The following is a 12761-nucleotide window of genomic DNA, read 5'->3' as shown; positions in this document are numbered from 1 at the left end:
GTCAGATTCTATTTGACTGCTAAACTGAAAGTCCTGCTATCCTTATCTGGATGTTTGATGGTAAAGCTGAACAAGGCAGAGCTTTCCACTGGCTCTGAAACAGCCTAAATAACAAATGTTTTCTTTCCACTTGCACAGCAGAAACAAGAGAAGACCTCTGACCGATCCTCAATGCTGGAGATGGAGAAACGGGTATGTGTATGTCTGTTTTCCCCCTACTTCATCTCTTCTTTCTGACCTTCTCTAACTTTATTGTTTGTGCCAATGGAAAAAGTTCATCTTAAGAAGGCAGGAGTTCTGCCACACTGCATTCCCAGCTTGGTGATAAATTCTTTTTGTCTGACTCTGGACAGTAATTTGATCACTAGTCCTCTTGGCTTCCTCAGATATTCAGTTCTTTGTACATTTTCCAGTCTTCGGGTGGGAAAGGTCCTTGGGAGCTCATCCCATAAATTATTCTGCCCATATGCAGAACTGCACACATGCACAGAGCCATAATATACTTTGGTCCATACACGCAGGTCCACGCGCTCTTTGCCCTTCCTTTGATCTTGAACATAAGGGAAGCTTTCATCAGGACCCTCTGCCATTGACTTAAGTCTTACGACTTGAGACATAAGCCATCAGTCTTTCAGTCACTCTGAGTAAAGGGGGGAGGGGAGGGGACTTCTGGTTCAATTTCTGACCTCCTAGTACAATCAGCATATTTTTCTTGGATTTGACATCTTGGTTTGGGAAAACTTGATTAAATCTATTGATGAACCCTAGCTGTTATTTGACTTTAGGGATATAATATGTTTCCATTTCTCCTGTTATTATCTGTTAATTTGGAAAGTTAGCTAAATTTTACATTCCATTTCCTTGGCCTGTAACCTTTCCTCCTTGGTATCTTATCTGATTAACGATGCTTCCTTGGGTTCAGACTAAATTACAAATTAGTTGCTGAGAGAATGATAGGGAAGGCAGAAGTTGGGAGACAGGTGGTTTTTCTTTGTAAATAGTGATGTCTACTTCTCTACCACCATCATTCCCTATCATGAGAGAAGCAGTTCCCTAAGAATTTAAGGAGATACTACTGAAGAAAATGATCAATAGTCTTAGTCAGTTGCAGTCATCTGAATTCTTTAAATTGCAAGAACAACTCAGTACTGTGCCCTGGTCTGTTTGCCTATTGGCAAGCTGCTGCTTCTCGTATCTTTTTATCTTTTTTTTTTTTTAATCAGGGCTTGAGCTCTCACTTGGCATTTTTACTCAAAGATGGTGCTCTACCACTTGAGCCACATCTCTGCTTCCAGCTCTTTTGCTGTTAGAGATGAATCTCACAGACTTTCCTGCACAGGTTGACTTTGAACCCAATTCTCATATCTCAGCCTCCTGAGTAGCTAGCATTATAGGTTTGAGCCAGCACCCAGTCCATTTTTCTTTTCTTTTCTTTTTCCTTTTTTTTTTTTTTTGTGGTCATTTGTGGGGCTTGAACTCTGGGCCTGGGCGCTGTCCCTCAGCAATTCAGCTCAAGATGAGTGCTCTACCACTTGAGCCACAGCACTTCTTCCAGCTTTTTCTACTTATGTGGTACTGAGGAATCAAACCCAGGGACTCATGGATGGGAGGCAAGCACTCTATCACTGAGCCACCTTCCCAGCCCCTCTTTTATCTTTTTAATAGGAGACTTAGAATACTGTGATTTTGATCAATGGGGTGACTCCATCCCACTGGGGCAGAGACAGGGCAGTAGAGGTACCTGGGAAAGTCTTTCCTGATCATTAGATAGAACCATGCTAATCACATGGTAGGATTGTGACTACTTCTAAATCTATTGCAAACTCAACAGGTTCGTTGTTTCTAAACAGGAAAGGCGAGCCTTGGAGCGAAAAATGTCAGAAATGGAGGAAGAGATGAAGGTATGAAGATACTTTCTCTTTCTGTGTGCCTATTTTCTGAATGCCCTCTGACACTGGATACTTGAAAATAGGCCTGCCCCGTCTAAATTTCACAACAAACTGAACATTATCAAGAAGAATGGATGTGCGCTGTAAGGTGGAAGTGAACAGACATTTCTGAGGCTCTCTTAGCTCATATGCATCTACTATGGCTATCACATAAGCTTTCTAAAATGCTGTGTTTGGTTAGTGGGGAGATCTGACAGGCTAGAAGTAAAGCCAGGTTGAACTTTTAAGTTTTCTAACCTTCTGTCTTGAGAGGCTCCATGAAAAGGCCAGGATATTTTCTCTAGCTCTGAAGATGCTCCACTAAGCTCAGGAAAGCCTGGGTACAGCTAGTAGCTCTTCTCTAATATCTTTTCTACCCTGCCCTTACTGGAAGGAGCATAGACTGACTTATTCTGCAACAGAGCAAAAAATTATTCACATATTGATTTCCTGTCCCCGTCTATTTCCCCTGCAGTATCCTGGTGTACTCAGCACTTTCCCACTAGAATAAGCACATGCCACCAGACATACTTCAAGGTTCATGACTTTACTCTTTCCTCTCACCATGACCTTCAATAGCCATTGAAAGTCAATTCTGCTGGCCACTTTAATGGACATTTGCTGTTCTCAGCAGCTTGCTAAAATCCAGCATTCTATCCAAGGGGGTCCCTTTGCTATGGAAGGGGGAGGTAGAGAGCTGCAGGAGCATAGAACTTCCTGGGTCTGATTTTAGAGTATTTAAATCCTACAATGCACAGGGCCACAATCACTTACCACTTGCTTAGCCTTTTTTCTTTTTTTTCTGGATATATGAGGCAAAAGCTCTAGAACACCATAAGGCTGATCCCTAAGTCTCCTTCCATGAGCAAGGATCTCTGATATGTAGTTGGAGCCCTTTAGGAAAGACTTTTGTTTCAGCAGCCTAAAAAGATAGGTTATTTACTGGAAAAGGCTTTATAAGACCTGACAGAATCATAGTTTTAGCCAGATCCTCTACTCTGTTACTCTATAATTCCAGAAGGAAGTAGAAATGCAGAACCCTGACTCTATATTTCCTACTCACCATCCCAAAGCTAAGATTGATAACATTCACATAGAATTTCAAGCAATACCTGCTCATATCTCAAATGCTTTAAATCTTCCAAGTTGATTTAGAGCAGCAAAAAATAGAAATAATAACTGGTTAATTCTTCTGATAGAACATTACCCCAACACCACTAAATTTCTCTATCCTCTGATTTTTCCAAACCCACCTCATTTACCATACGGAAGTATTCTCTCCCACTTAGAGCAGTTTGGTAGAATTACCAAACAGTTCTAAATGAATGAATAGCCATGTTTCCTCATTGCATGGGGATTCCTCTATATTTGATACCCTCTGAGTTATACCATCTGTACTCTGCTATTAGACAGCTGTCAGTATTACTGATTAGGAAATGGCCTAAAGCCAGACATGGTAGCAGATTGCCTGTAATTCCAGCATTTGGGAAGCAGAGTTAGAAAGATCATGAGTTCAAGGAAATGAACAATAGCCTGGAGTAAGGCCCTATCTTGGAGGAGCTAGGGGACAGAAATGACCTAAAATACTGATCTGGAGCACATAAAGGAGGCTGGTGTCTTCCCAGCAAATAGCCTGGAACCAAAAAGCCAGACCATACTCAACAGTCATGGAACTCTGTTATTTCCACTCAGGCCCACACACAAGGACCAAGTGGTCTAAAGTAGTCTGAGATTAGTTTGTACAGATACCCTTCTAATTGCTCTCAATCCTATGAACTGAGATACTTAAATGTTTCTCTCCTTATCCTGTCAAGCTGTGATTGCCTAAACTAAGTCATGAGTTCTTTTCTCAATTGAAATTCTAATGCATTAAAGTGTTTGTTCTTTTTGATCCGAAACTAAAATCAATTGTTTAAATTTTCAAGTAGAGCCAGATCGTGACTGTTTGGTTCCCAAATCAGTAGGTAAGCTGTTTTGATTTTTAGTTTAAAAAAAAAAAATCCACTCATTCAAAAAATCCACATTCATCCAGTTGCCATTATTCTCCATTACCAATTACAGAGCCAAGTAGAAAAGAAATGCCTGCAGGCTCTAAAGCCCCTAAACATAATTTGTTCAAATCAGAGCCTAATATATTAGATTTGCAAATCATCCAGCTCCTCCTAGGGGACTGGAGAGGGGGAGGAGCATCAGAGCCTTCCAGTCATAAACATAAATCCAGCATGCATATTCTTAGAAGGCAGAAACTTTACAACACAGATATAAATGTCACCAAATTGCTGTGACTGGCTCTAAAGAAGCTGAAGAAATGCTTTTTTATATCAGAATTTTTCAACCAGGATATTTTGATTAGTGGCCAAAATCTTTATGTACCAGGTAGTTCACCAACAGTGCATGTAACAATCTTGTCAAATTTGGGTTTGGTGGCAGATGGTCTGTGTGCTTGTACATATCCAGGTTATACAGATGTTCAGCCCCCTCCCCAGAGCAGCATTTGTAGAATTGACCTCTGGTGATCCCTTCAAACCACAGTAGATGCCCAAAGACAGAGAGTGACTCCAATACCTGTTTTTCTGACTCTAACAAACAAAACACAAAGGCTAGGTGAAATATGGAATCATGGAATAGGCTCTCCCAGAAGTAATGTGGAGCTCTGTGGTTGAGAAATGAGTTGTGCCTTTTTTACCTTTAACTGGAAAGGTAAGTAAGTATTTACAAATTCTCCCCAGGAGAAACTCCACCCAGGTCCTGGATTGGAGTAGAATTATATGCCAGTTCTGACAAGTGTGCATGTGAGTGTGAGCTATGCTGAGCCTGCACTTGATCTTAAATGTGCCCATACCAAACTTGATTACTACTGCATCCTCCATTTAGCCTTGGCCTCCTTGCCAGACCTTTTCTCTGCCTTTCCCAGGTCCTTGCATGAGAGAATCCTAGAAGCCAGTCTCCTTTTAGATTGGTGCTGAGATTTCTACTTTGCTTACTCTAAAAATGCCACTAGCCAAGCTTGCCCTTAAGTTCTGTGCTTGCCCGACCTGCTCTGTGACCTGCTTCTCTTTCAGCTTCTTTCTGTGCCTATGGAACATCCCACTAGATTGTTTCCTGCCTTTCTCCTTCATGCTGATAACCTCCAAATTACTCCACCTGGGTCTGCTTGTGCTCACATGTTAGACTAACTTACTTTCACAGTTCATGGCTGTAATATTCCTTGGAGACAAAGATCACTTCATATAATGACAATGATTATGTTGAAAGCTTTGGTCCAATGTCAACACCAATGAAGGATGAGAACTAGGGGCTTTCCATTGGTAATTAAGTTTAAATCCTCATTTCTTTAAACTCTTCCTTATGCTGCACTATGATCTCCCTCCTCTGTCCCTTCCATGACCAAGATACTTAACAGTGAGCAAAGAAGATGGCCAACTGTTTCTACCCTCAGGGACTACATAAACTGTTTGGCTTCCCTGTCTTTGTTCATGGACATTCTCCCTCTTTGGGCAGAGAGCTATTCAGCAGTTTGTCTCTGCTTGTTTTTCCTTTTCACTGTTTTTTCCCCTCATGCTACCTTTCATTTCCTTGCTGCTTCATACCTTAACTATTACTATACTAACCTTTATTTCTATCCATCTCATTGTGTGAGTATAAGAGACTTTTCTCTGCTACCTGGAAGCCTTTTGTCATCATAATAACCACAGGCTTGTTGGTCCTCATCACAAAAGCCTATTTGCATAACAAAATCATTTCCCTCCTCCAGAAGAGCTCATAGTTTTAGTTTCAAGGTCAGTGCAAATGATGATTTAGGAAGGACATGTATCAGAGTATGCAGGTCTATGGGCATACTGAAGTCTCTGAGTTCCTTATGGACCCTTTAGGGTATTAGTAAGAATATCCATGGGCTGGTTATTCTATTCATTTGCCACATGACAGACTGTAGGGGCTGGACTAGTGCATTGATCTGGCCAATTCCATTATCATTGGATGTTTATGATTTCTGCATTATTGTGCAGTTCCAATTTCCAGAATATGGGTCTGCTTGTGAGCATCTTTAAGCATCCTCCAGCATTAACATGAACTGGGACAGAGAGAACACAGCTAGCTGTGAACTTAGTGATGCATATAATCATATATATCAGGTCAGAGGCAGGCTAGCAGTTGGGGGATTCTAAACAAGTTCTATACACTGCTGAGAAGATCTAGGAGGCTTAATGAAGCTTCCTACAAAGCCGGTTAGAGGACCCATCCAGAGAGCTGACAGTTATAATTTTGGTATGCACTTCATTCTAAACAGTACATGCCATATGCAGAGAGTACTTAAATATTCCCCTCTTGTTTTCCTTGCTTTAATTTTTTTTAATGAAGTGAATAAAGAGAAGAATTCAGAAAGAAAATAAGTGGGGGAGGAGGTCAAGTATGGGTGAGAAGACAGGGGGAAGGGAATACCAGTTGAATTTGGACCACACTGAATCCTGAGCTATCATCAGTGACAATTAAATAGGGTCCCTGAAGCTGTGGTTCAACCATGTGAATTTGGTTCAGAAGGCCCCAAGCCACTTGGTGGACTGTCGTTCTTATAAGCAATCCAGATGTGATTTTTAACAGTCTGGTGGGTATGTTCATACAGCTGACCTTCAGCACACTTAGACCTGGGCCAAGAATCACAACCACAACTCTCCCCTCCCTGGGCTTTTCTCCACCACCACCCTGTACATAATTTGCTCTCATTACTCCTGCCTTTCTCATTTCCTTCTTTGCATGAAAACTAAAACAAAAACAAAAAGTCACATGGTTTCTTTGTCCTACTTTTTTCTTCTCTGGTCTGTCTTGTCTCTGTCTTGTGTGTCTGTCCCCTCCGTGTCTCACTCTCTGCAGAATCTCCACCAGCTAAAACAGATTCAAACCTTGAAGCAGATGAACGAGCAACTACAGGCTGAGAACAGGGCCCTGACCCGTGTGGTGGCCAGACTCTCGGAATCCATCGAGTCTTCGGACACCCAGGAGCTCTAGTTCTTGCCTTTCCTCTACACCTCACTTCCCTCCTCTATTACTCCAGGCAGGTTTACTCTTGTTCTTGGTTCCAGAAGCCCTGTGCTCATGTCCTCCATCAGAGCCTCATGTGCAGGTGCCTTTAAAGTCTGGTCATCTGGAGATAAAAAGAGCCAGGACTAAGACCATAGAATGGGACATAGCTGCCTAGGGTTAAGGGAAGCCTGAAGAGAGACTCATCTGGGCCAGCAGTATATTTGGTAAGATCACCACCTGACTTTCTCTTTCCTTAGGGACTTAATATGGACTTGCTCACTCAGCTAAATACACACACACACACACACACACACACACACACACACACACAGGCTTGGCAAATTGAGATAGAGCTTTCTCAATCAGCAAGTTTGCTCTGGTCATCAGCAACTGGGGATGATTGTGGACTCCATATTATAGATAGAGCTGAGAAAACAAGGACAAGGACCCTCAGCTGCACATTCGAACCACTTGGAGAGGAACTGTCACCATATCTGTGCCTACGCCTATCCCAAGGAATATGTGCTTTGGGTTGTGACTCAGGCATCATTTTTTTCTCCAGAGCTTCCATTTTTACAACTAGGATTGAGATCCACATGTAAAACACACACACACACACACACACACACACACACACACACACACACACACACACACACACACACACACACACACACACGTAACAATATTGCTGGGAAGAAAAGACTAGAACTATGGCTCAGCTTCGCTACCAGCCAAAACATCCTCCATCTCACCAGTGGAGCAGAAGTGCCTCTTTCTGCAATAATTTTCTATCCTCCCCGCCTCCTTCAGAGGCATTTGTCTCATCTGTCACAAATTTCCTATTCCTAGAGATATGTCCTTTCCCACTCCAAGTGTGTGGACTGTGAGGCAAAACCTAGCCTAGAAACACGAGACCCTCCAACAGCAAGTCCTTCCCTAGTGGGACTGGTTTTGCAAGGGAGATGGCAGGCAGTGGAACAGAGAGCAAGAATTTATTTTCAACTTAACACCAAAAAATGTGTTTGGCAAGCTGGAGCCTTCCCCTGGCTATGGATGTGAAAGGCAAGCTCACAGGCAGCTTGTTTTCCTATCCCAAGATAGTGTGATGGGGTCACTACTGCCCTGAAATGAGTTTTTAATTTTCAGTAACAATCTAATTAGTCCTGACCAGGGCCTGTTCTTTTTCTGCCTATTTGTTTTTGCCTTCAGGGTCAGTATCTGGCAACTAATATCCACTAGAACTGAAGCACCCAAATTACCATAGGGCTGAGCTAATATCCTGTTGCAGATGCTATCACAGTTAGAAAATTGAAAGGGAAGTGCTACTATGGCCTGAGAGCAGCCAGCATTTGGTCCAGAGTCCATGCTTTAACATTAGCCTTTAATACCACCAATTCCAACGATTGCTGGAAAAGAACTGGGACAGCTCAGTAAAGACTCATTCCCAGATCCTCTCACCCACAGCTAGCGTAGTGGTTAGATTGTGTGCTTTGCCTGCTTGAGGCTGGGGGTTCACTCACGTGTGCACACGCTTGTGCGCACGCGTGCACACATGCACACACACACAAACACATATACATGCATATTCCTCAAAGGTGTCTATTATTTTTAATCTCCTTCTTCATTGTTGTAGTAGCAGTATGGGATAAAGGGCAAAATTAGCCAGGTGCTGGTGGCTCACACCTGTAATCCTAGCTACTCAGGAGGCTGAGATCTGAGGATCATAGTTCAAAGCCACCCTAGGCAGGAAAGTCCAATTAACCACCAGAAAACAGGAAGTGGCTCTGTGACTCAAGCGCTAGACCACTAACCTTGAGCTGAAGAGTTCAGGGACAGCACCCAGGCCCAGAGTTCAAGCCCCACGACCAACCAAAAAACAAACCAAAACAAAAGGGCAAAATTAATAAGCATGATAACAGTTGTCATGTATTAAGGCCTGTGCTGAGTGCTTTGTATCTTTTTTCTTATTGATTCCTCAGAACCAGAATCATTGTGTGTGTGTATGTGTGTGTTTTTTACAGCTATTTATTTGTTGGTTTGTTTATTTATTTATTTATTGTAATGGGGCTTGAACTCAGGGCCTGAGCACTGCCCCTCAGCTCTTTTGCTCAAGGCTAGCACTTTACCTCTTGGACCCATACTCCACTTGAGGTTTTCTGGTGGTTTCTGGAGGTGAGTCTCACCGACTTTCCAGCCCAGGCTGTTTCTGAACCTGGATCCCAGCCTCCTAAATAGCTAGGATTACAGACATAAGCTGCCAACACCTGGCCTGTTTTTTTCTTTAATGGAGTCATAGATTCAAAAATTTGTCCAAGGTCACTCAAAGAACAAACAAAGGAACCAAAATTTAGCGTCATCTGCGATAGAGCTGTCCACATACTTGGCACCGCACAACCTAAACAATCTGGGAAGGGTATATTGAGCAAGTTCAGTGTATGCCAGCATTACAGCTGAGGGTGAGGGACAGCATTCTGCCTTCTCAGCACTTCAATCCTCAGAAAGGCTAGCTTCCAAAGAACATTCAGTTGTAAGGAATGTCATTGCCTGGTGTAAGACTTTCTACAGCAAAGATAGCAAACTCCTGTGGCCTGTGAGCTTACCAGTAATCAGAGATAAATAAATAGAAAAATATTTCATGACTCGTGAAAATTATATGGAATTTAAATTTCACTGTCCATAAGTAAAATGCTATGGAAAATGAGCCATGCTCTTTTGTTTTTGTATTGTCATGTATCAGTGGCTGCTTCCATGCTACAGCAGTAGAACTGAGTTGTTGCAATGGAGATGGTATGGCCTGTAGACTCTGAAAGATTTGCCATCTGACCCTGCACAACAAAAATTTGCTAACCGCTGACAGCAGGAAAAGATAACCAAACCAAACTGACAATAGGATCAAGAAATTTTGCCCTGCTGGGCTTTTGAAAAATAATAAAGCAAGGCACCCGTGGCTCACGCCTGTAATCCTAGCATCTCAGGAGGCTGAGATCTGAGGATCGCAGTTCAAAGCCAGCCCAGGCAGGAAAGGCTGTGAAACTCTTATCACCAGGTGGGGGAAAAGTGTGGCCACATTGAGTCTGGATGTGACCTCATGGCCAGGGACCCTCCTGTGGTCAGATGGGCAGTATGACCAGAAGTGGCCCAGGATGTAACCTAGCGTGGAAGTGGCGCTATGGTAAGTGCTAGCCTTGAGCTAAAGACCTCAGGGACAGCACTCAGGCCCAGAGTTCAAGCCCCATGACCAACAAAAATAAATAACAGTAATCCCCCTGGAGAAATTGTATATGTGTAGTGCAAGTCACTTACCAACAGAGTAGACGGGATGATTCCTTCCCCCACTTCCCATGTATTTGGGAAGACAAGACAGCTTAAGCAAGACTCATTCTGAGACGCTCTCACCCACAGCTAGCCTTGCCCTGGCACTCTAAAGCACCAGCATCCATGTCCCTTCATCCCTAACAATCCTCATATTTAAGAAGTAACACTTGAGAAAACAGGTACTTGATTTTATTTGTCCAAACTGTGGTATGGTAGGAATCTAGAAGAAGCTGAGGTTTTAAATGATAAAACCTTGTTAAGCTGCATACATTCCAGTGTTGTCACATATGTCCTTTTTTACTCTCTCTAACTTCAAGTGAATTCCAGATAACAATGTTGATTTACCCCTCTCCTTAGAGGGTGAAGTTTATCCCCTCCCCCCACTTGATTTCTACATTCCACTGTCGTACTTTTGGGCACTCCCTTAAGATGCCAATTGTAGCATGTTGGAGCTGTGAAGTTGCCTGGCCCATCTTTCTCCCCCCAAGGAATTGAGTTTTTAATGTGGAAATAAATCAATAGAGCTCAACAAATTGTTTGTACATTTAAAAAATGCAGCTCAGTTTTTATTTGATGAGCTGCTAAGCAGTGAAATGTGATCCGTGGCCATATATAGCTTCCTCCTGCCCATGGAATCCTGTTACCAAGATCCAGTTTTCAGGGTCTCCACCCAGGCTACAGGCCCCAGGATTAGGACTAAAGAAGGGAAAGTAAGACTCTATATGAGGCCACCATGGAATGATTGTTTCTAAAAAATTTTATTGAAATGACTTTCTGAGCACCCAGTTCTAAAGAGCAAGGCTTCAGGAATATAGGCGTAAAAGAGAAGACAGCCAGAGTAGCCTTGATTGAGTTGGAGGGAGGAGAGGCAGGGTCAGAAACTTGATATTTTCAGGATTGAATCTTAGTAAATTACTTGCCTACCCTCCCACATTCATGGGAAAACTCAAGAGTGGTAACAGGAATCCTCAGTATCACAGAGCACATTATGAACATCAGCACATTGCCACATATGTTACCTCTTATCAGCCTCCCAGAGTCCCTACCTCATGAGAAAGTAGAGCCGGGTTATTTGTTCGTAGCTACAAAAATAAAGATGTAGAGAAGTCAAATGGTTTGCCTACAGTAATGTGGATCCTGTTGTAACAATGACAGTACTAGAATTTGTTCCCAAGTTGTAACAGTTTCTGTCTTTAGTTTTCTAGCTTCACTCCCATCTGTAAGTTATACTAAATAGGTAGGTTTCATTAGGTAGCCGGTGAAGAGAACATCATGTGGTATTCAGGCAGGAAAATAAATTTATTTACTGAACTGCTGCCCCCCCCCACCTCCGCCCCACTGTGCATGGAGAGGCATGGCCGAAAGAGGTCACCCACTCCCAGGCCAGGACTTATCTAGGCCATGGACAGGAAGAGGTATGGCCGGGTGGGGGAAAGGTGTGGCCACACTGGATGGGAGGTGGGGGGAGAGACGACTTCCAGATGTGCCAGTTACCTAGGTAACACAGATACTGGGTGGAAACTTATGCAAGAGTTAGGGAGGTATCTGTACAAGGCCCGCATAGCCCAGGGCAGACCTTATACCATCTATGATGAAGGACAGATCTTTGGAATTGGGCACAGCTTTGCCACTAAAGTAGCTGGGTGCCTTGACCTAGTTATGGAAGACTTGGTTCAGTTTGTGGAAATATGGATGGCAGCTGTATCAGGTTCCTGAGACTAGTGAGTGTCTCCTGCATTGTAATACTCATAGTGTTTTCCCTTTGTTCCCCTTAATGCAAATTCTCTATGCATCTGTCATGCATAACTGCACACACACATTTGATTAATCTGCATCATGCTTGCAAGACTGAGGAAACAAATAGTCCTTAAAGAACAGTTAGAGCCTCTAAGTGGTCAAATAGTAGAGCCAAAAGCTAAAACTAAACAGGCTTCCTAACAACTGAGGGTCTTGCCTGCCACAAGGGTCTTGTAGGTGTGGGTAACCAGTCAGTAAGAGGACATCTGCACTGAGTATATGAAGATAAAGATTTCTGGAGCCTTCATAGTGAAGATATACTTAACCTCTAACCTAAATCCTACCGGGTCCTTATCAGCAGCCCATTGCAGATGTATAACATACTTGCCAACTACCCGATCACATAATGAAGACTGGGATCTCTAAGCCGAAGCTTGCTTTTTCTGTTCCACAAGTTGGACAACATAATGTGTCCTGTTCCAAGGTGGCAGAACTCCGGCCCCTCCTTCCATAAATATCTATTTCCTGGAAGTGGCACTGTAGCTGAAGTGGTAGAGCGCCCGCCTTGAGCTGAAGAGCTGAGGGACAGCGCCCAGGCCCAGAGTTCAAGCCCCACAACTGACAAAAAACAAAAACAAAAATAAAAAAATAAATAAATCTATTTCCTGGAATTGTCACACTATTCCCTAAAACTTTAGAGGGCTTATAAGGCCCTTTTGTAGTGTAGTGGGGGGGGAGGAGTTAAGGAGTAACTAGGTC

The 12761-nt window shown here is 43.0% G+C and overlaps 1 protein-coding gene across 4 annotated transcripts in view; it reads left to right on the top strand.

Annotated features, from left to right (window-relative positions):
* The window catches only part of Ppp1r12b (protein phosphatase 1 regulatory subunit 12B), a 209584-nt gene that overhangs the window by 188357 nt on the left and 8466 nt on the right, over positions 1-12761 (top strand). For 2 of the 4 annotated variants that reach the window (XM_070041819.1, XM_070041821.1), the window contains 3 exons: positions 139-192; positions 1851-1901; positions 6798-6978. In XM_070041819.1, the coding sequence (XP_069897920.1) occupies positions 139-192; positions 1851-1901; positions 6798-6932 (240 nt within the window). In that variant the 3' untranslated portion in view covers positions 6933-6978. The remainder of the gene's footprint in view (positions 1-138; positions 193-1850; positions 1902-6797; positions 6979-12761) is intronic. The other 2 variants (XM_070041820.1, XM_070041818.1) reach the window with 1 other exon arrangement.

Source organism: Dipodomys merriami, unplaced genomic scaffold (assembly GCF_024711535.1).
Source record: "Dipodomys merriami isolate MVZ:Mamm:240054 unplaced genomic scaffold, mDipMer1.0.p SCAF_31, whole genome shotgun sequence".
NCBI classification, from domain to species: Eukaryota; Metazoa; Chordata; class Mammalia; order Rodentia; family Heteromyidae; genus Dipodomys; species Dipodomys merriami.
This window is presented reverse-complemented; position numbering and strand designations above follow the sequence as displayed.